This window comes from Podarcis erhardii, assembly GCF_964252035.2.
Source record: "Podarcis erhardii genome assembly, chromosome: 7".
Taxonomy (NCBI): domain Eukaryota; kingdom Metazoa; phylum Chordata; class Lepidosauria; order Squamata; family Lacertidae; genus Podarcis; species Podarcis erhardii.
The window spans coordinates 3,448,150-3,468,565 of NC_138511.1; the positions used below are offsets into that span (position 1 = coordinate 3,448,150).

General features: G+C 44.8%; 1 protein-coding gene across 1 annotated transcript in view; it reads left to right on the plus strand.

Moving 5' to 3' along the window:
• FAM178B (family with sequence similarity 178 member B) overlaps positions 1–20,416 on the plus strand; it is a gene marked incomplete at its 3' end in the record, with an annotated part of 184,565 nt that overhangs the window by 66,079 nt on the left and 98,070 nt on the right. The window contains exon 10 of the mRNA XM_081871480.1: positions 2,131–2,260. Within this exon, the coding sequence (XP_081727606.1) occupies positions 2,131–2,260 (130 nt within the window). The remainder of the gene's footprint in view (positions 1–2,130; positions 2,261–20,416) is intronic.

The window sequence follows — 20,416 nt, forward strand, 5'->3', positions numbered from 1 at the left end:
GATGGTAAAGATTTGTTTCCCCCAGGCAATTATGTGCTATGAGGGCTTGAGTCACCCTGGGCAGCCTGCGCGCTTATCTGCTTAGACACTGGAAGGGAAGGGGCCTCAGCGCTCTGGGATTTGGGTGGGGGTCTTCTGGCCTTTCTAGCTGAGGTAGTTAAACCAAGTGGCGGGGGGGGCAGCAGAATGGCGACCACACTTGGCCTTGGGGTGGGGGCAAGGCCTGCTTTCACAAGGCCGTGGGTGAGCAACCGACAGCCTCTCTTGTTCCTTCATCCATCAGGCAGGCAGGCAGCAGTTCTGCTTTCTTTTGGGACAAAGGTAACAAATTCTTAGTCCGAGTGAGAGGAGCATATAAACTTCCTGTAATACATACAGATTCTCTGGTCACTTGTGGTTGGTTGTAGCATAGTCCCCCTAACCTTGGCATCAGTGAGGTAGCATGGGGGGCTGCGGCCCCAGGTGTGCTGAGGTGCCTCCATGACAGGCCCCTCATCGTAGCCAGAGCCACAGGGAGGGAAGCCGAACCCAGCCGGGTCTCTGAGGCCTGGCTCTAGCGCGAGAGAGAGCTGTGGAGACAGCTCCTTCTTGCAATGGCCCAACGCCCCACCAGTCACGGCTCCATTCCTGGGGCAGGCCTGACCTGGAGGAGGAGAGGCAGCAGCGGCAGTGTTGCCGCCTCTCTCCTGCCCTGGCCTGCAGCGCCTTGCAAAGCTGTGCAGGATGAGTGTGCCCTTGAAGCAGTGGCGAGGGCTGGGCTGGTGCGGCTGCAGTGGGCTCCCTCTGCTTGCCTGCCCTGGGTGGCAGTAGCATATGCTCCGCCGCTGCTCGGCATGTCAAAAACATGCAAGACAATGTACCCACCAACAGGCCACTCAGAGCGTCTGTGGGATGCTCTCCCCAGAGAGTCTCACCTGGCACCTTCATTACATATTTCCAGGTGCCAGGCAATCACGTTTCTCTGTAACCAGGGCTTTGGCTGGGCATTCTGTGACCCTTTCAGTGTTTGTGGGCTATTGGTTTGCTTTTTATGTTGTGAACCACCTTGTGATCTTCAGATGAAGGGCATTGTACATATTTAATGAATTAACAAAAAAGAGGGGTAAACCAGAATTCTTCGAGGGGGAGAATGTGCTTTGAAGGTGCTTTAAAGGTACAGTGTGCACAGCCCAAATTTATTGTGGGAAAAGTCCCCCACTGCCAGAAACCTAGGGACTCTAGATCTGTAGATATCTAACCCAAAAACCTACTACCCTCAATAGAGAGGTTATGAAAGTTAAACTAACATAGAGCTAATACAAGTTTGTATTGTGGATGTGCGCTTATAAAGGCGCTGACTCCTGCAGCACTCCCCCCCCCCCATGAGGCAAGAAGAAGCAAGTCGCAAAGAACATCATCCCCTCCAAGCTCGCTGATTGAAATTGCAGGAGGAGATGTTGCTTATTCATGTTCCAGACCAAAATGCTCCAGATCAGCAAAAGGTTTTGATATCTCTTTCTCATTGGAGAAGGGACAATGATCTGTTCCTGTGTTCTGCAACTGGTTCTGCACCTAATGAAATTAGATTCTGGGTGAATCTATGCCTTCATTTGCCCTGCTACTTTCCCCTGAGAAAACCCGCAGTTTAGCTCAGAATTGGAACAAACAGCAGACAGTTTTTTTATGGATTGACATTTGTTCTGATTTAGCGCCAAAGTGGGTTTTTTCAGCAGAAAACAGTGGGGCAAAGAGGTAAAACCAGTGTCTAGAAAGCATGGGACAAGCAGAAAACTGCTTTCTAGGCACAGGGCAAGTGGAAGTGTAGATGAGCCGAGAGGTTCCTATTTAAAAGTGAGCCTACCTCATTTCCACTTTATGAAACAATACATGAACAGAAACACGGCCATCCTTCAGCGAAGTTCTCCAGCCACGTAATGTATTCAAAAAATCATATACTGGGGTAAGGTGTGCATTAAAATACATATATTCGTGAAAATAAAATACAAAAATGTATTCTATTAGGGAAAATTGCTTAGCAAAAATGTGCATATTAGGCAAAGTGAATAGATGTCTATATTACAAGAAAAAATGAAGAAACAAGAAATTGAAAGAACCCCAAATAGGCTCAAACTCTTTTTCTCTTATTAGCAGACAAGATCCCAGATCTTTGGTGCCCAATGCTGAAGGACATCACACAAGCCTTCTACAATTTGGGAGCCTGTACATCTGCCTTGTACCTTCCTGGGCTTGTTCAGCCAGAATTCAGACCTAAAGACATAAAGTGAGTTAAGTTTTATTTTTGTGGACCATGCTTGAACTCTTTTTGAACTTCTAAAGAAATTTGGGGAAGGGCCATTGGGGTAGAGCAACTGCCTTGCATGAAGAAGGTCCCAGATTCCTTAGCATCTCCAGGTTGGACTGGGAATGTCTTCCTCTCTGAAACTCTGGGGATTTGCTGCCAGTCGGTTGAGACAATACAGACTGCACTGCTAAGATGGATCACATTGTCTGACTTGGTATAAGGCTACTTCCTATATTCATGTAACTTTTCAAGTCACTGGAGCAGCAGCAGCAGCAGCAGCAGCTCTCTCGTCCTTGGAACCAGTAGACACAGAGGACTGGGGCTGCACTGACGTGTCCCTTTTGACGCAGGACCAAGAGAATGGTCTGAGGTGGCTGATGTAAGCTGTAAGCTGGTCTGGGCCTGGCCAGGATCAGAGAAACTTCCTGTAAATCCTTGGGGGATATAAATGTAATATGTGAAAATAAGTAGATAGGTGAGAAAGTAAGACCATCAGATGAACAAATTGAACCTTCATCCCCATGTGCTGGTTTGGATGCCTTCGAAACTTGTGGAGGTGATGAGCCCTGGATTTTTGTCTCTTTTTCTAAAGCAATAATGTACAGCTTTGCAGATTGTATCCTGTGAGACATTCTGACCATGAGACAAGGAATGCTGCAGCTACAAACATTTGGCCCCTGGGAAGAGTACCAATAGGTTCTTGCTTCAGGACATTTCTGTGCTGCTTGCTCAGCGCAGAAGCCTTGGGTGGATGATATAACAAGAAAGTTAAGCCAATTTTAACCTAGAATCATAGAATCATAGAGTTGGAAGAGACCACAAGGGCCATCGAGTCCAACCCCCTGCCAAGCAGGAAACACCATCAGAGCACTCCTGACATATGGTTGTCAAGCCTCTGCTTAAAGACCTCCAAAGAAGGAGACTCCACCACACTCCTTGGCAGCAAATTCCACTGTCGAACAGCTCTTACTGTCTTTTTTTTTTTTTAATAATATTTATTGAATTTTCCAGTAAAACATACCAATACAAAACAATTGCAATAAAGACAAACACAAACAAAAAACAACAAGTATAATTCCAAAAATTATTTTCTCAACCTAATTTCCCCGACTTCCTCATACCTCACCGTTTTGTATTCTAATTTCATTATCCCGTCAGCAACTCCATTCCCTTATTTCCCAAAATTTTTTAACAAATTCCATTCCTTTTCATACTCTAATATCTCTGAAAACCACCATATTTTTAAATCCACGTCAATCTAACATTCCTTAATCTTATAGTATTTATTAAGATAGTCCTTAAATTTCTTCCAATCTTCTTCCACTGTCTCTTTCTCCTGGTCTCGGATTCTGCCCGTCATCTCTGCAAGTCCCATATAATCTGTCATCTTCATCTGCCATTCTTCCAGGGTTGGTAAGTCTGATGTCTTCCAATACTTAGCAATGAGAATCCTTGCTGCTGTTGTAGCATATAAAAACAAAGTTCTATCCTTCTTTAACACCACATGACTAACCATGACTAACCATGACTAAATTCCACTGTCGAACAGCTCTTACTGTCAGGAAGTTCTTCCTAATGTTTAGGTGGAATCTTCTTTCTTGTAGTTTGGAACCATTGCTCCGTGTCCGCTTCTCTGGAGCAGCAGAAAACAACCTTTCTCCCTCCTCTATGTGACATCCTTTTATATATTTGAACATGGCTATCATATCACCCCTTAACTTCCTCTTCTCCAGGCTAAACATGCCCAGCTCCCTTAGCCGTTCCTCATAAGGCATCGTTTCCAGGCCTTTGACCATTTTGGTTGCCCTCCTCTGGACACGTTCCAGTTTGTCAGTGTCCTTCTTGAACTGTGGTGCCCAGAACTGGACACAGTACTCCAGGTGAGGTCTGACCAGAGCAGAATACAGTGGCACTATTACTTCCCTTGATCTAGATGCTATACTCCTATTGATGCAGCCCAGAATTGCATTGGCTTTTTAAGCTGCCGCGTCACACTGTTGGCTCATGACAAGTTTGTGGTCAACCAAGACTCCTAGATCCTTTTCACATGTACTGCTCTCAAGCCAGGTGTCACCCATCTTGTATTTGTGCCTCTCATTTGTTTTGCCCAAGTGCAATACTTTACATTTCTCCCTGTTAAAATTCATCTTGTTTGTTTTGGCCCAGTTCTCTAATCTGTCAAGGTCGTTTTGAAGTGTGATCCTGTCCTCTGGGGTGTTAGCCACCCCTCCCAGTTTGGTGTCATCTGCAAATTTGATCAGGATGCCCTTGAGTCCATCATACAAGTCGTTGATAAAGATGTTGAATAAGACGGGGCCCAAGACAGAACCCTGTAGCACCCCACTAGTCACTCTTCTCCAGGATGAAGAGGAACCATTGATGAGCACCCTTTGGGTTCGGTCAGTCAGCCAGTTACAAATCCACTGAGTGGTAGCAAAGTCAAGACTGCATTTTACCAGCTTCTTTACAAGAATATCATGGGGCACCTTGTCAAATGTCTTGCTGAAATCAAGGTAGGCTACATCCACTGCGTTCCCTTCATCTACCAGGCTTGTAATTCTGTCAAAAAATTAGATCAGGTTAGTCTGACATGACTTATTTTTCAGAAATCCATGCTGACTATTGGTGATCACAGCATTCCTTTCTAGGTGCTCACAGACTGTTTGCTTAATGATCTGCTCCAGAATCTTCTCTGGTATTGATGTCAGACTGACTGGGCGGTAATTATTTGGGTCCTCTCTTTTCCCCTTTTTGAAAATAGGGACAAAATTTGCCCTCCTCCAGTCTGCCGGGACTTCGCCTGTTCTCCAGGAATTCTCAAAGATGGTTCTGCCAGTGGTTCTGAGATCACATCTGCCAGTTCTTTTAATACTCTTGGATGCAGTTCATCTGGCCCTGGAGACTTGAATACATCTAAACTAGCCAACTATTCTTGTACTATCTCCTTAGTTATTCTGGGCTGTGTTTCCTCTGCTGAATCATTTGCTCCAAATTCTTCAGGTCGGGCATTGTTTTCTTTATCGGAGAAGACTGAGGCAAAGAAGGCATTGAGGAGTTCAGCCCTTTCTGTGTCCCCTGTTTGCATTTCACCATCTTCTCCTCTGAGTGACCCCACTGTTTCTTTGTTCTTCCTTTTGCTACGAACATACCCATAAAAGCCTTTTTTGTTGCTTTTAACCTCTCTAGCAAGCCTGAGTTCATTCTGTGCTTTAGCTTTTCTGACTTTGTGTCTACACGTGCTGGCTATTTGTTTGAATTCCTCTTTGGTGGTTTCCCCCCTTTTCCATTTTTTGTACACATCCTTTTTTAATCTTAACTCAGTTAAAAGTTCTTTAGATAGCCACCCTGGCTTCTTTAGGCACCTTCCATGTTTCCATCTCATTGGTATTGCCTGAAGTTGTGCTTTTACTATCTCCCTCTTAACAAACTCCCAGCCATCATGAACTCCCTTTCCTTTTAGTATTACTGTCCATGGGATCTCACCCAGCACTTCCCTAAGTTTTATGAAGTCGGCTTTCTTAAAGTCAAGAAATTGAGTCCTAGTATGCTTGGCTGCTCCTTTCCGCTGTATAGTAAACTTCAGAAGCGCATGATCACTTGCGCCTAATGATCCTTCCACTTCTACCCCACTAACCAGGTCATCAACATTGGTTAGGACCAGATCTAAAATGGCTGTTCCTCTTGTTGCTTCTCCCACTTTCTGGACAATGAAGTTGTCTGCAAGGCCAGTGAGGAATCTGTTTGACCTTATGCTCTTGGCTGAGTTTGACATCCAGCAAATATCTGGGTAATTGAAGTCCCCCATTACTACTATCTCCCTTCCTTTTGCATGCTTGGCCATCTGTTCCAGGAAGGCATCATCTATGTCCTCCGTTTGGCTTGGGGATCTATAGTAAACTCCCACAATGAGGTCCCTGTTATTCTTCTCTCCCTTAATTTTGACCCAAATGCTCTCACTTTGGCTTTGAGGTTCTAAATCTTGGATCTCTTCACAGGTATACACATCCCTGACATATCTTCCTCCTTTCTTGTCTGGTCTGTTTCTCTGAAATAGATTGTATCCCTCCATTATTACATTCCAATCATGGGACTTATCCCACCAGGTTTCAGTGATGCCTATCATGTCATATTTAGTTTGCTGTACCAAGAGCTCAAGCTCATCTTGTTTATTTCCCATGCTTTGCGCATTAGTGTACAGACATTGAAGTCCATTAATCATTCCCCCGTGTCTCTTATTTAAGGATTTTTTCCTCCCACCACCAGGTCTGCGTGCTGTTTGCTCCATTTGGTCTATGACATTTGGATGATCATCTTCATCAATTGATAGACTCCTACCTTCCGGAGCTCTGTCTCCCTCCCCCACATTAGACAGTTTAAAGCCCTCCTGATGAGGTTTCTGAGATTTTTGGCAAAAACATTCCTCCCAACCGTTGTGAGGTGCAGCCCATCGCTTGCCAGAAGTCCATCTTCAAGAAACTGCAGTCCGTGATCTAAGAATCCAAACCGTTCCTGTTTACACCATTTGCGAAGCCAGCTGTTCACTTCCACTATTTTTCCCTCTCTCCCTGGGCCACGTCGTTCAACTGGGAGGACAGATGAGATGACAATTTGTGCATTTAATTGCTTCAATTTCCTGCCCAGAGCCTCGTAGTCTCTTTTGATCTTCTGGAGGCTATTGCTTGCAGTGTCATTGGTTCCCACATGAACCAAGAGGAAGGGGTATTTGTCAGTGGGTTTTATGATTCCTTGCAGTCGTTCAGTTACATCTTGGATCTTAGCTCCGGGGAGACAGCACACTTCCCGAGACATCTTGTCAGGCCCACAGATCACTGCTTCTGTTCCCCTCAATAGGGAATCCCCTATCACCACTACACGCCTCTTCTTAGGTTTGGTCGGGGTTCTTCCGTGATCTGTCCGTTCCAAGGTCGCCTGCACATTCCCTGAGGACTGACTTTGCTGCTCGTCTTCATATACCTGATCGACTGTAATGAGGGGGAGATCCTCAAATGGAGTCTGCTCTTTGTCTTCCATGCTAGGGGAGAGGACCTCAAAGCGATTGTGTATTTCTAAACAATCAGAGTGAACTTCTTTGAGTCACGTTTCTCCATATATCTGGCTCCTGTGTTGGTGAACTAGCCTCCTTCTCAGGGGTGTCCCCTGTCTCCTCCTTGGTGGAGACGGTGTGCTCTGTTGCTTCCAAGAAGAGCTCCAGCTCTCTAATTCTTTGGAGCGTAGCCACACGTTCCTCCAGTTGCTGGACTTTGTCTTTTAAGAGGGCAATCAACATGCAATTGCTGCAGGTAAAGCTGCCTGAAACCTTTGGCAAGATGGCAAACATTGCGCAGGAACCGCAGGCGACTGCAGCTGTTCCCTCACCCTCCATCTTGAGAACGTGTCGTTGGGGGTGGCTACAGCGGTCCTCCATCATAAAAAGCATGAAGACAGGACAAATAACTCCCCCCCCAAAAAAAACCTAGGTCTCCCCCAAGAAATGTTTGGGACTAGCTCCCCTAAATCTAAAAGATGGATCAAACTGCGCGCGCCGCTGCCCTGCAAGCTCTGATAAGCTCCTCCCACAGCTAATCACCTGCCTCAACAGAAACCCTGCCCCCTCTGACCTTTGCACAGGGAGAGCAGCTAATCTGCCACAAAGAAACACACACACAAGAAAACCCTTTTTGCTCCTTCTTCAGCTGCTGCCCTGCAGCTGCCCTACCTGTCTAATAGTAATGACTCCCAGTCAGAGGATCCTGGGAATTGTACATTCTGTTTGCTATCTTTGAAGAAAAGCAAAGCCTAGAAACAGATGGCTGTTTTTCAGAGTCGGAAGTAATTTGAAACAGGGATCATTGCCTATTGTTGTTGTTGTTTTGTTGTTTAGTCGTTTAGTCGTGTCCGACTCTTCGTGACCCCATGGACCAGAGCACGCCAGGCACTTCTGTCTTCCACTACCTCCCGCAGTTTGGTCAGACTCATGTTTGTAGCTTCGAAGACACTATCCAACCATCTCGTCCTCTGTCGTCCCCTTCTCCTTGTGCCCTCCATCTTTCCCAACATCAGGGTCTTTTCCAGGGAGTCTTCTCTTCTCATGAGGTGGCCAAAGTCTTGGAGCCTCAGCTTCACGATCTGTCCTTCCAGTGAGCACTCAGGGCTGATTTCCTTAAGAATGGATAGGTTTGATCTTCTTGCAGTCCATGGGACTCTCCAGCACCATAATTCAAAAACATCAATTCTTCGGCGATCAGCCTTCTTTATGGTCCAGCTCTCACTTCCATACGTCACTACTGGGAAAACCATAGCTTTTACTATACGGACCTTTGTTGGCAAGGTGATGTCTCTACTTTTTAAGATGCTGTCTAGGTTGGTCATGGCTTTCCTCCCAAGAAGCAGGCGTCTCTTAATTTCGTGGCTGCTGTCGCCATCTGCAGTGAGCATGGAGCCCAAGAAAGTAAAATCTCTCACTGCCTCCATTTCTTCTCCTTCTATTTGCCAGGAGGTGATGGGACCAGTAGCCATGATCTTCGTTTTTTTGATGTTGAGCTTCAGACCATATTTTGCGCTCTCCTCTTTCACCCTCAATAAAAGGTTCTTTAATTCCTCCTCACTTTCTGCCATCAAGGTTGTGTCATCTGCATATCTGAGGTTGTTGATATTTCTTCCAGCAATCTTAATTCCAGCTAGGGATTCATCCAGCCCAGCCTTTCGCATGATGAATTCTGCATATGTTAAATAAGCAGGGAGACAATATACAGCCTTGTCGTCCTCCTTTCCCAATTTTGAACCAATGAGTTGTTCCATATCCAGTTCTAACTGTAGCTTCTTGTCCCACATAGAGATTTCTCAGGAGACAGATGAGGTGATCAGGCACTCCCATTTCTTTAAGAACTTGCCATAGTTTGCTGTGGTCGACACAGTCAAAGGCTTTTGCATAGTCAATGAAGCAGAAGTAGATGTCTTTCTGGAACTCTCTAGCTTTCTCCATAATCCAGCGCATGTTTGCAATTTGGTCTCTGGTTCCTCTGCCTCTTCTAAATCCAGCTTGCACTTCTGGGAGTTCTCGGTCCACATACTGCTTGAGCCTTCCTTGTAGAATTTTAAGCATAACCTTGCTAGCATGTGAAATGAGTGCAATTGTGTGGTAGTTGGAGCATTCTTTGGCACTGCCCTTCTTTGGGATTGGGATGTAGACTGATCTTCTCCAATCCTCTGGCCACTGCTGAGTTTTCCAAACTTGCTGGCATATTGACTGTAGCACCTTAACAGCATCATCTTTTAAAATTTTAAATAGTTCAGCTGGAATACCATCACTTCCACTGGCCTTGTTATTTGCAGTGCTTTCTAAGGCCCATTTGACTTCACTCTCCAGGATGTCTGGCTCAAGGTCAGCAACCCCACTACCTGGGGTGTACGAGACATCCATATCTTTCTGGTATAATTCCTCTGTGTATTCTTGCCACCTCTTCTTGATGTCTTCTGCTTCTGTTAGGTCCTTACCATTTTTGTCCTTTATTATGGCAATCTTTGAACGAAATTTCATATCTCCAATTTTCTTGAACAGATCTCTGGTTCTTCCCATTCTGTTGTTTTCCTCTATTTCTTTGCATTGCTCGTTTAAGAAGGCTTTCTTATCTCTCCTTGCTATTTTTTTGAAATCTGCATTCAATTTCCTGTGTCTTTCTCTATCTCCCTCGCATTTTGCTTGCCTTCTCTCCCCCGCTATTTTAAGGCCTCGTTGGACAGCCACTTTGCTTTCTTGCATTTCCTTTTCATTGGGATGGTTTTCGTTGCTGCCTCCTGTATAATGTTGCGAGCCTCCATCCATAGTTCTTCAGGCACTCTGTCTAGCAAATCTAAATCCTTAAACCTGTTCCTCACTTCCACTGTGTATTCATAAGGGATTTGATTTAGATTGTATCTTACCAGCCCAGTGGTTTTTCCTACTTTTTCAGTTTAAGCTTGAATTTTGCTATAAGAAGCTGATGATCTGAGCCACAGTCAGCTCCAGGTCTTGTTTTTGCTGATTGTATAGAGCTTCTCCATCTTTGCCTGCAGAGAATATAATCAATCTGATTTCGATGCTGCCCATCTGGTGATGTCCACGTGTAAAGTCGTCTCTTGTGTTGTTGGAAAAGCGTGTTTGTGATGACCAGCTTGTTCTCTTGACAGAACTCTATTAGCCTTTGCCCTGCTTCATTTTGCTCTCCAAGGCCAAACTTGCCAGTTGTTCCTTTTATCTCTTGATTCCCTACTTTAGCATTCCAATCCCCTATAATGAGATGAACATCCTTCTTTGGTGTCATTTCTATAAGGTGTTGTAAGTCTTCATAGAATTGCTCAATTTCACTTTCTTCAGCACCAGTAGTTGGTGCATAAACGTGGATTACTGTGATGTTAAAAGATCTGCCTTGGATTTGTATTGAGATCATTCTATCATTTTTTAGATTGAATCCCAGTACAGCTTTCTCCACTCTTTTGTTGACTATGAAGGCCACTCCATTTCTTTTGCGGGTTTCTTGCCCACAGTAGTAGATATGATGGTCATCCGAACTGAATTCGCCCATTCCCGTCCATTTTAGTTCACTGATGCCCAGGATGTCAATATTTATTCTTGCCATCTCATTTTTGACCACATCCAACTTACCCAGGTTCATGGTTCTTACATTCCAGGTTCCTATGCAATATTTTTCTTTACAGCATTGGACTTTCCTTTCGCTTCCAGGCATATCCGCAACTGAGCTTCCTTTCGGCTTTGGCCCAGCCGCTTCATCAGCTCTGGATCTACTTGTATTTGTCCTCCGCTCTTCCCCAGTAGCATGTTGGACGCCTTCCGACCTGAGGGGCTCATCTTCCAGCGTCATAACTTTTATATGCCTGTTGTCTTTGTCCATGGAGTTTTCTTGGCAGGGATACTGGAGTGGCTTGCCGGTTCCTGCTCCAGGTGGATCACGTTTGGTCGAAACTCTCCACTATGACCTGTCCGTCTTGGGTGGTCCTGCTCGGCATAGTTCATAGCTTCTCTGAGTTCTTCAAGCCCCTTCACCACGGCAAGGCAGTGATCCATGAAGGGGTCATTGCCTATAGTATGTGCTCATTTTGCTTTTGCTGCTGGTAAACAAGATGTGCTGGATTTTGTATTTTCTAACCTATAGAAACTGTTTAATTAGAGAGGGAAAGTGGGACAAATAAACACATGTGTAAATTATGGGGAGCAATGCCACTGCCAAATGACTTTCAATTCTTCTTGACCATTGGACTCACTCTTGGTCTCATCCATTCAATCCGCCAGAGCCTGTCTTCGCATGCAGGGGAAGTCCCTAACTCACCAAGGGTTTGGGACCCATCGGCTACCCTCACCTGGTTTAGGGTTTATGGGGTGTTAGGGGAGGGTAGTACCTTTGGTGGGGGAAAACATTGTGCTCCTTCAGGGATAGTTTTTCCACCTTTGGCCCTCATCCTGCTCCCAGCTCTCACCTGTGGCTCCTAGAAGCTGTCAGCAGGCAACAGCGGCCACACCTTGGGAAACAGCTTTGACTGTCCGGCTAAACCAGCCAGTAGTAGTAACGTTTTATGTGATGTTGTCCTACGTGAGGTATTCTTGCCCAGTTACTACATCTAGACCAGCCTTTCTCAACTTGGTTCGCTCTAGATGTTTTGGACTACATTGCCTATCAGCACCAGTCCAGTGAGCATGAAAAAGGCCTTTCTTTATACAAGCAGATTGGTGTGTGTTGTTGTGGATGGGTTTGGCATTGGGCAAAGCAATGCTGAGATTGCCTCACTAAGCACCCAACTTGTTGTTTCATATCCACACACCCCTAGAGCAATGGAGAGCAGCCCAAAGCAGGTGGGCAGTGGAGCAGCAAAGGCAAGTTGGGATGAGCCTGGTGTACGGGGAAGAAATAGCACAAGTGCTTTACTGACTTTCACATTTGAGTTTTAAGCCTTCTCCCTGATTTATCTGCACATCCATGAGGACTAGAAAAGGAAAGTGTTGGCTTTTTCCAGTCTGATGGATGTACTGGATTCTGCTCTGACCCAGAACAGAAGTTGACATAATGACAGAACTTTGGCTCTAAAAACTAGGGATGGATAAACCTGCAAAATTTGGTTTCTATCACTTTCTCATTTTTCCCATTGTAAATTCAGTCCATCCCATTTCCACATCACTTTGCAAAAAAATAAAATAAAAATAAATGAAAATTTGTGCATATTTTTGTGTGCATCTCTCCTAATAATAGTGCATGCTATTTTTGCCAATATGTGCATTTTGTGCACACTTTCTCTTATATAGGGGGAGTTTTGTGCACATTTTTGGGTTGTAGAACTGCATTGCGCAATTCAGAGTGAATTTAGGAGGACAGGTGTGTTTTGACTTGTGTAACACAATTCCTGTCATTCCCAAGAATTGACCATTGTGGTGTGACTTCAAGTCCAAGAACTTGTCAGGGGCCACATGTTCCTCAGCTGTGACTGTCGTGGCTCCTTGTAGGTGTAGTTCTAGGACTCTCAGTCTCACCTCCGTGTTATTGGATGTTTCCAATGCGGCAGCATGACTTCAACACCCCTGCTCATCAGTGAAGTGCTCCCCTAAGACCAGATTGGACAGTGAGCCAGCCGTATTGTCTCCGCCTCCATTGTCAAGGATGCAACGGCAACTGGGCTGAGCAGACCCAGCCTCCTCTTTATTGCCCAGTCCCAAGCCTTGGGACAACAACCATGCCCACCCAGCTCAGAGGGCATGTCAAGTGTTGGGACAACGCCGGCTTAGCTTATGCCTAGCTGTGTACCTTAGAACCCTGCTGTGACACCCTGAGCCCAGCATTGACTCAGTATAGCTGTTAGTGCCTGAGAGCTGAAATTAAGAACTGAGAGGGACTGAGAAGGCTCCATGTGTGGGACGCCCAGAGCTGCAATAAGGAGATGGCTGGAGGCCAGGAGCAGCATCGGCAGGGCTGGCGGGCGGGGGGTGTCTTTCCCGGCATCTGCTGCCACCTGGCCCTAGCTGGCACCTCTCAATCCTTCACTTTTATGAGCCACCAGTTCCTGAACATAGTTTGAACCAGAGCAAGTTATAAATCCTGGTGGTGAGCCGCAGGGAGAGGATCCTGGTATAAATCTTCCTCTTTTAACTCACCTCTTCCAGTTTCCACAGTCTGGCAGGGGGGAAACAAAAGCAGTTATCCATCTAAATAACACCCCCTCTCTCTATTCTGTTCGCCCACATCAGGCCTGTAATTAACAGGCCGGGAAGCAAAGAAGCAAGTAAATGATGGGAGTCTGGAAAGAGAAGATAACCAGGCTCATAAAGGCAGCCACAAAGCCAGGGTGGGGAGGAGAAACAGAGGGCTTGCGGGTGCTGGAAAGCTGTGCTGAGCAACCACGTTGCAAGGTGGGCCAGAGGGTGGGCCAGAGGGCGAGGAGGGAAGTTTGCTGCTCAGATTGAGTGCAGTCCCAGCTGTAGCCCAGGGCCCTTCCCAGGAGAGGGTGCGCTTGGTGGCTCATGAGTCAATGAGCTTGGTCCCCTTTCTAGAAGGCTGGAGGGAGGCAAATAGCCCTTTTGCCAAGAGAGGGACCTTCCAGGCGGCATCCTGATTTGCTTGCACCTTGCTTACATCGTGGTTAGATGATAGCAGATAGCTACTTATTTATTTTAATGTTTATAATCTGCACTTTCATATCTAAATATCGCAAGGTGCGTTACCAACTAAAAGCACAGTATTGCAGTAAAACAAGTTAGAAATGTCAAGCACATCAGTAAAAGCTGGTGGAGCTTTTGTTCTTTACAGGCCAGTTACATGAGGTGTCTTCTACCTTTTCAGACCAAGGATCCACTTCTTTATTTGTTTGTTTGTTTTATAAACAAGAATAACGTTATACAAATAAGTATACCAAGTTTTCTCATGCCATTTGTATATCACAAAAATAGCATATTAATGTGGAAAAATATTTACAACATATGTTTCATTATTAGTGGTCAATGTATAGGTTCTTGGTTCATGAATTGCTTTAAACAATTAGGGAGAAAAAAGGGGGAAAGAGGGGGAAGGGGGAATGGTGAGTGGGGTGGGGTGGGGTGGTTATTCTTCTGTTCTTCTACTTAGTGGGGGGGGGTTGTGTCAGCGTTACTTGTATGGGTTCTCTTAGTATTCATTTGTTGTGTTTCCTTGGTGGTGAGAAAGGTTGTGGGGGGCTTAGGGTGTGGTTGGTTGTCTTTGGTTGGCTGTAGTGAGAATTGTTTTTATGTGTGAGCGGAGTGTGAGTATGTATTTTGGAATCAGTTTAGCCAGACTGATTAGTATGCTGTCGGCGGATACTTGTCGTTGTCTTGTTGGGCTGTGTACGTGATAAAGGGGAACCATACCAGGGTGAAGGCGTCTTCTTCTATTTGTCAGTTTCAGTTTATATTTTTTCTAATAAGGCTGTTTCCCATACTATTTGATACCTTTGGTCCATGCTTCCTCCTGACAGGTCTCTCCAGTGTCTGGCTATGTTTCTGGCTGCTGAGAGTAGGTGGGTTATGAGCTCTTTATGGTGTGAGTGGGCATTATTATCTTGGAAAGCGTTTAGTAGGGCCAGTTCTGGGGTGACTTCTAATACTTGTTTAGTTATCTAATACTTGTTTAGTTTAGTTATTTTGCATATTTCTTGTATGATTGCCCTCCAGAAGAGTTGGATCTTAGGACATTCCCATCACATGTGAAGGTATGTGCCTGTGGAGGTGCATCCTCTCCAGCATTTTGGTGAGGTTCCTGGGCGTATTAGCACTAGTTTCCATGGTGTTAGGTACCACCTGTAAGTGAGTATCAGAGTGGGTTCTTTTCTTTTCACTGATAAGTGATTTCTTTTTGCTGTTATGGATTTAAAGAGGGGTTTAGACCACATCCTGGTCCACTGGGTGGGGTAATCTAATAGCCTATGTTGTCCTCCCATTGCTTTTTGATTACGTCTAGTGGGGTTTTGGAGAAGTATTTTGTATATTGTGGATATCATCCTTTTGCCATGTCTCTTTGTTGTTAGGAGGAGGTTTTTGAAGGTTGTCAAGAGCCTAGTTGCTGCTGACTTTACTACTGAGTTATTTAAAGAGGGCATGTAATTTGGTAGTGTGTTAGCCAGGGGTATGCCCTAGTTTGTCTTGTATTTCTTGTGTTGATATGGGTTTGTTGTTTTTGTAGAAGTCTGCTAGGCGATATAAGCCTTTGGCTTGGCAGGTTTTTATCTGGAGGTTTTGTGCTGCGTGGTGGAATAGAATCATAGAATCATAGAATCATAGAATCATAGAATCATAGAATCATAGAATCATAGAATCATAGAATCATAGAATCATAGAATCATAGAATCATGGAGTTGGAAGAGACCACAAGGGCCATCGAGTCCAACCCCCTGCCAAGCAGGAAACACCATCAGAGCACTCCTGACATATGGTTGTCAAGCCTCTGCTTAAAGACCTCCAAAGAAGGAGACTCCACCACACTCCTTGGCAGCAAATTCCGCTGTCGAACAGCTCTTACTGTCAGGAAGTTCTTCCTAATGTTTAGGTGGAATCTTCTTTCTTGTAGTTTGGAACCATTGCTCCGTGTCCGCTTCTCTGGAGCAGCAGAAAACAACCTTTCTCCCTCCTCTATGTGACATCCTTTTATATATTTGAACATGGCTATCATATCACCCCTTAACCTCCTCTTCTCCAGGCTAAACATGCCCAGTTCTCTTAGCCGTTCCTCATAAGGCATCGTTTCCAGGCCTTTGACCATTTTGGTTGCCCTCCTCTGGACATGTTCCAGTTTGCCAGTGTCCTTCTTGAACTGTGGTGTGTTGGAGCCAGCCGTCACAAGTGGCATTTGTTTAGTATAAAATAAAGACACAGAAAGCCAGCAATATTTCCATGATAAGAGAGAGCAGCCCCTCTGTCTGCCCTTCTCCGATTTATTCTCCTTTGTTCTGTCCAGCCGCATGGCCGTTTGCCAATCTCATGTTACCTCATCTGGTCAAGCTTTTTTTGCCCCTTTACCATATAAGGTAATCATTGCCCAGAGGAATGTCAGGGGGCACCCTGCAGTATTTACAAGCCTCTGCCTTGGCTTTATGACTCCCGCAGTGGTGCCCAGAACTGGACACAGTACTCCAGGTGAAGTCTGACCAGAGCAGAATACAGTGGCACTATTACTTCCCTTGATCTAGATGCTATACTCCTATTGATGCAGCCCAGAATTGCATTGGCTTTTTAAGCTGCCGCGGCAAACTGTTGGCTCATGTCAAGTTTGTGGTCAACCAAGACTCCTAGATCCTTTTCACATGTACTGCTCTCAAGCCAGGTGTCACCCATCTTGTATTTGTGCCTCTCTCTTTTTTTTTTTTTTTTTTTTTTTTGCCCAAGTGCAATACTTTACATTTCTCCCTGTTAAAATTCATCTTGTTTGTTTTGGCCCAGTTCTCTAATCTGTCAAGGTCGTTTTGAAGTGTGATCCCTCTGTGATCCCTCTGGGGTGTTAGCCACCCCTCCCAGTTTGGTGTCATCTGCAAATTTGATCAGGATGCCCTTGAGTCCATCAGCCAAGTCGTTGATAAAGATGTTGAATAAAATGGGGCCCAAGACAGAACCCTGTGGCACCCCACTAGTCACTCTTCTCCAGGAACAAGAGGAACCATTGATGAGCACCCTTTGGGTTCGGTCAGTCAGCCAATTACAAATCCACTGAGTGGTAGCATAGTCAAGTCCACATTTTACCAACTTCTTTACAAGAATATCATGGGGCACCTTGTCAAATGCCTTGCTGAAATCAAGGTAGGCTACATCCACTGCGTTCCCTTCATCTACCAGGCTTGTAATTCTGTCAAAAAATGAGATCAGGTTAGTCTGACATGACTTATTTTTCAGAAATCCATGTTGACTATTGGTGATCACAGTATTCATTTCTAGGTGTTCACAGACTGTTTGCTTAATGATCTGCTCCAGAATCTTCTCTGGTATTGATGTCAGACTGACTGGGTGGTAATTATTTGGGTCCTCTCTTTTCCCCTTTTTGAAAATAGGGACAACATTTGCCCTCCTCCAGTCTGCCGGGACTTCGCCTGTTCTCCAGGAATTCTCAAAGATGGTTCTGCCAGTGGTTCTGAGATCACATCTGCCAGTTCTTTTAATACTCTTGGATGCAGTTCATCTGGCCCTGGAGACTTGAATACATCTAAACTAGCCAAGTATTCTTATACTATCTCCTTAGTTATTCTGGGCTGTGTTTCCTCTGCTGAATTAGTATTACTGTCCCTGGGATCTCACCCAGCACTTCCCTAAGTTTTATGAAGTCAGCTTTCTTAAAGTCAAGAAATTGAGTCCTAGTATGCTTGGCTGCTCCTTTCCGCTGTATAGTAAATTTCAGAAGCGCATGATCACTTGCGCCTAATGATCCTTCCACTTCTACCCCACTAACCAGGTCATCAACATTGGTTAGGACCAGATCTAAAATGGCTGTTCCTCTTGTTGCTTCTCCCACATTCTGGACAACGAAGTTGTCTGCAAGGCCAGTGAGGAATCTGTTTGACCTTATGCTCTTGGCTGAGTTTGACATCCAGCAAATATCTGGGTAATTGAAGTCCCCCATTACTACTATCTCCCTTCCTTTTGCATGCTTGGCCATCTGTTCCAGGAAGGCATCATCTATGTCCTCCCTTTGGCTTGGGGATCTATAGTAAACTCCCACAATGAGGTCCCTGTTATTCTTCTCTCCCTTAATTTTGACCCAAATGCTCTCACTTTGGCTTTGAGGTTCTAAATCTTGGATCTCTTCACAGGTATACACATCCCTGACATATAACGGCACTCCTCCTCCTTTCTTGTCTGGTCTGTTTCTCTGAAATAGATTGTATCCCTCCATTATTACATTCCAATCATGGGACTTATCCCACCAGGTTTCAGTGATGCCTATCATGTCATATTTAGTTTGCTGTACCAAGAGCTCAAGCTCATCTTGTTTATTTCCCATGCTTTGCGCATTAGTGTACAGACATTGAAGTCCATTAATCATTCCCCCGTGTCTCTTATTTAAGGATTTTTTCCTCCCACCACTAGGTCTGTGTGCTGTTTGCTCCATTTGGTCTATGACATTTGGATGATCATCTTCATCAATTGATAGACTCCTACCTTCAGGAGCACTGTCTCCCTCCCCCACATTAGTCAGTTTAAAGCCCTCCTGATGAGGTTTCTGAGATTTTTGGCAAAAACATTCCTCCCAACCGTTGTGAGGTGCAGCTCATCTCTTGCCCGAAGTCCATCTTCAAGAAACTGCAGTCCGTGATCTAAGAATCCAAACCGTTCCTGTTTACACCATTTGCGAAGCCAGCTGTTCACTTCCACTATTTTTCCCTCTCTCCCTGGGCCACGTCGTTCAACTGGGAGGACAGATGAGATGACAATTTGTGCATTTAATTGCTTCAATTTCCTGCCCAGAGCCTCATAGTCTCTTTTGATCTTCTGGAGGCTATTGCTTGCAGTGTCATTGGTTCCCACATGAACCAAGAGGAAGGGGTATTTGTCAGTGGGTTTTATGATTCCTTGCAGTCGTTCAGTTACATCTTGGATGTTAGCCCCGGGGAGACAGCACACTTCCCGAGACATCTTGTCAGGCCCACAGATCACTGCTTCTGTTCCCCTCAGTAGGGAATCCCCTATCACCACTACACGCCTCCTCTTAGGTTTGATCGGGGTTCTTCCGTGAGCTGTCCGTTCCAAGGTCGCCTGCACATTCCCTGAGGACTGACTTTGCAGCTCGTCTTCATATACCTGATCGACTGTAATGAGGGAGAGATCCTCAAATGGAGTCTGCTCTTCGTCTTCCATGCTAGGGGAAAGGACCTCCCAGGACCCACTTTTAGTCCAAACATGCATTGGAGAACCCATTTTCTAATCTTTCTTACTCACTAAGTCAGTACTGACCCCCCAACAGAAGACCAATGAGTTATACAACATAATTCATCCTGATTTGCTTGCAGGGTATATTTCCACACCTTCCTAAACTTTTCAATGCATTTCTCTGTCACTTCAAAAGGTTAAAACTTTTTTAAAAAGTGAATTTGTTGTTTAAGGATCCTATAATCACCTTTACACATAACAGCTGTCTCCTATTTGCCACATTCTTCTTATAATGTCTTATGTGAGATCAGTTGGACTTTTCACACCCCAGGGTTGCCCCCTGGCACAGAAACAGAAATTCAGGAAACAGCACCCAAGGAATAGGGCCACAGGGTTGGACTGAGACATTTTGGCACTTGAGATTTTTAAATAATCCAAGTTTTGTGCGAGTCCCACTGAGAGGCATGAGCACCTTGCCCTTGCTTAGCTCCACTACATTTCATTGGGCTTCTTCAGGAGGACCTTGCGGGGCATTGCAGCCTGGGAGGGACGAATCTGTCAATTTCCCTCCGTTGCTCCTTTTTACAGTTTGTGATCCATATTTCTTCATATTTCTTCACCAGTTTCTGATTTGACATTTTTAAAAAGTCCTAATGAATATTCATCAGCATTTTAGAACAAATTTATCCTAATGTGCATATTTTTGTGTGCAGTTTTGACTAATCCATACATTTTTGCAAAGCATTGTTCTATGTTATTTTCACTCATATATTTATTTTATTTATTTCATAAAATTTATGTAACACTTGCTTTTAGAAAAAAACACCCTCAGAAAGCTGTTTACAAAAAGAATCAAGCAAAAAATTATCAATAAAAAACAGTTAAGACAGCTGTTTAAAACATTCAAAATAATTAAAAACAAAATAAGCTAAAAACAGATGAAAACACATGTCCACATTAGGTAGACCTGCCTAAAGAAAAATGTTTTGAGCAGGTGGCAAATGGAGTCTGCCTGGCGTCACTAGGCAGGGAGTTCCAGAGCTGTCACACTCAAAGACTGTGTTCTTACAAATGCAGAATGAGCTTTATGAGGTGTTTGTAACTGTGCCAGCTCTGCAGATCAACAAGGGCAAGTGGATATATATGGGGGTAAAGCCGTATTGCAGGTGAACTGGTCCCAAACTGTGAAGGGCACACTTGCCCCTTGCACACACGTTTTTGCAGCATTACAGCATTGGGAGAAATGCAAATGTCAAAGGACAGCTGTGTTTCAGTCAATGTTAGAAACTGAGATA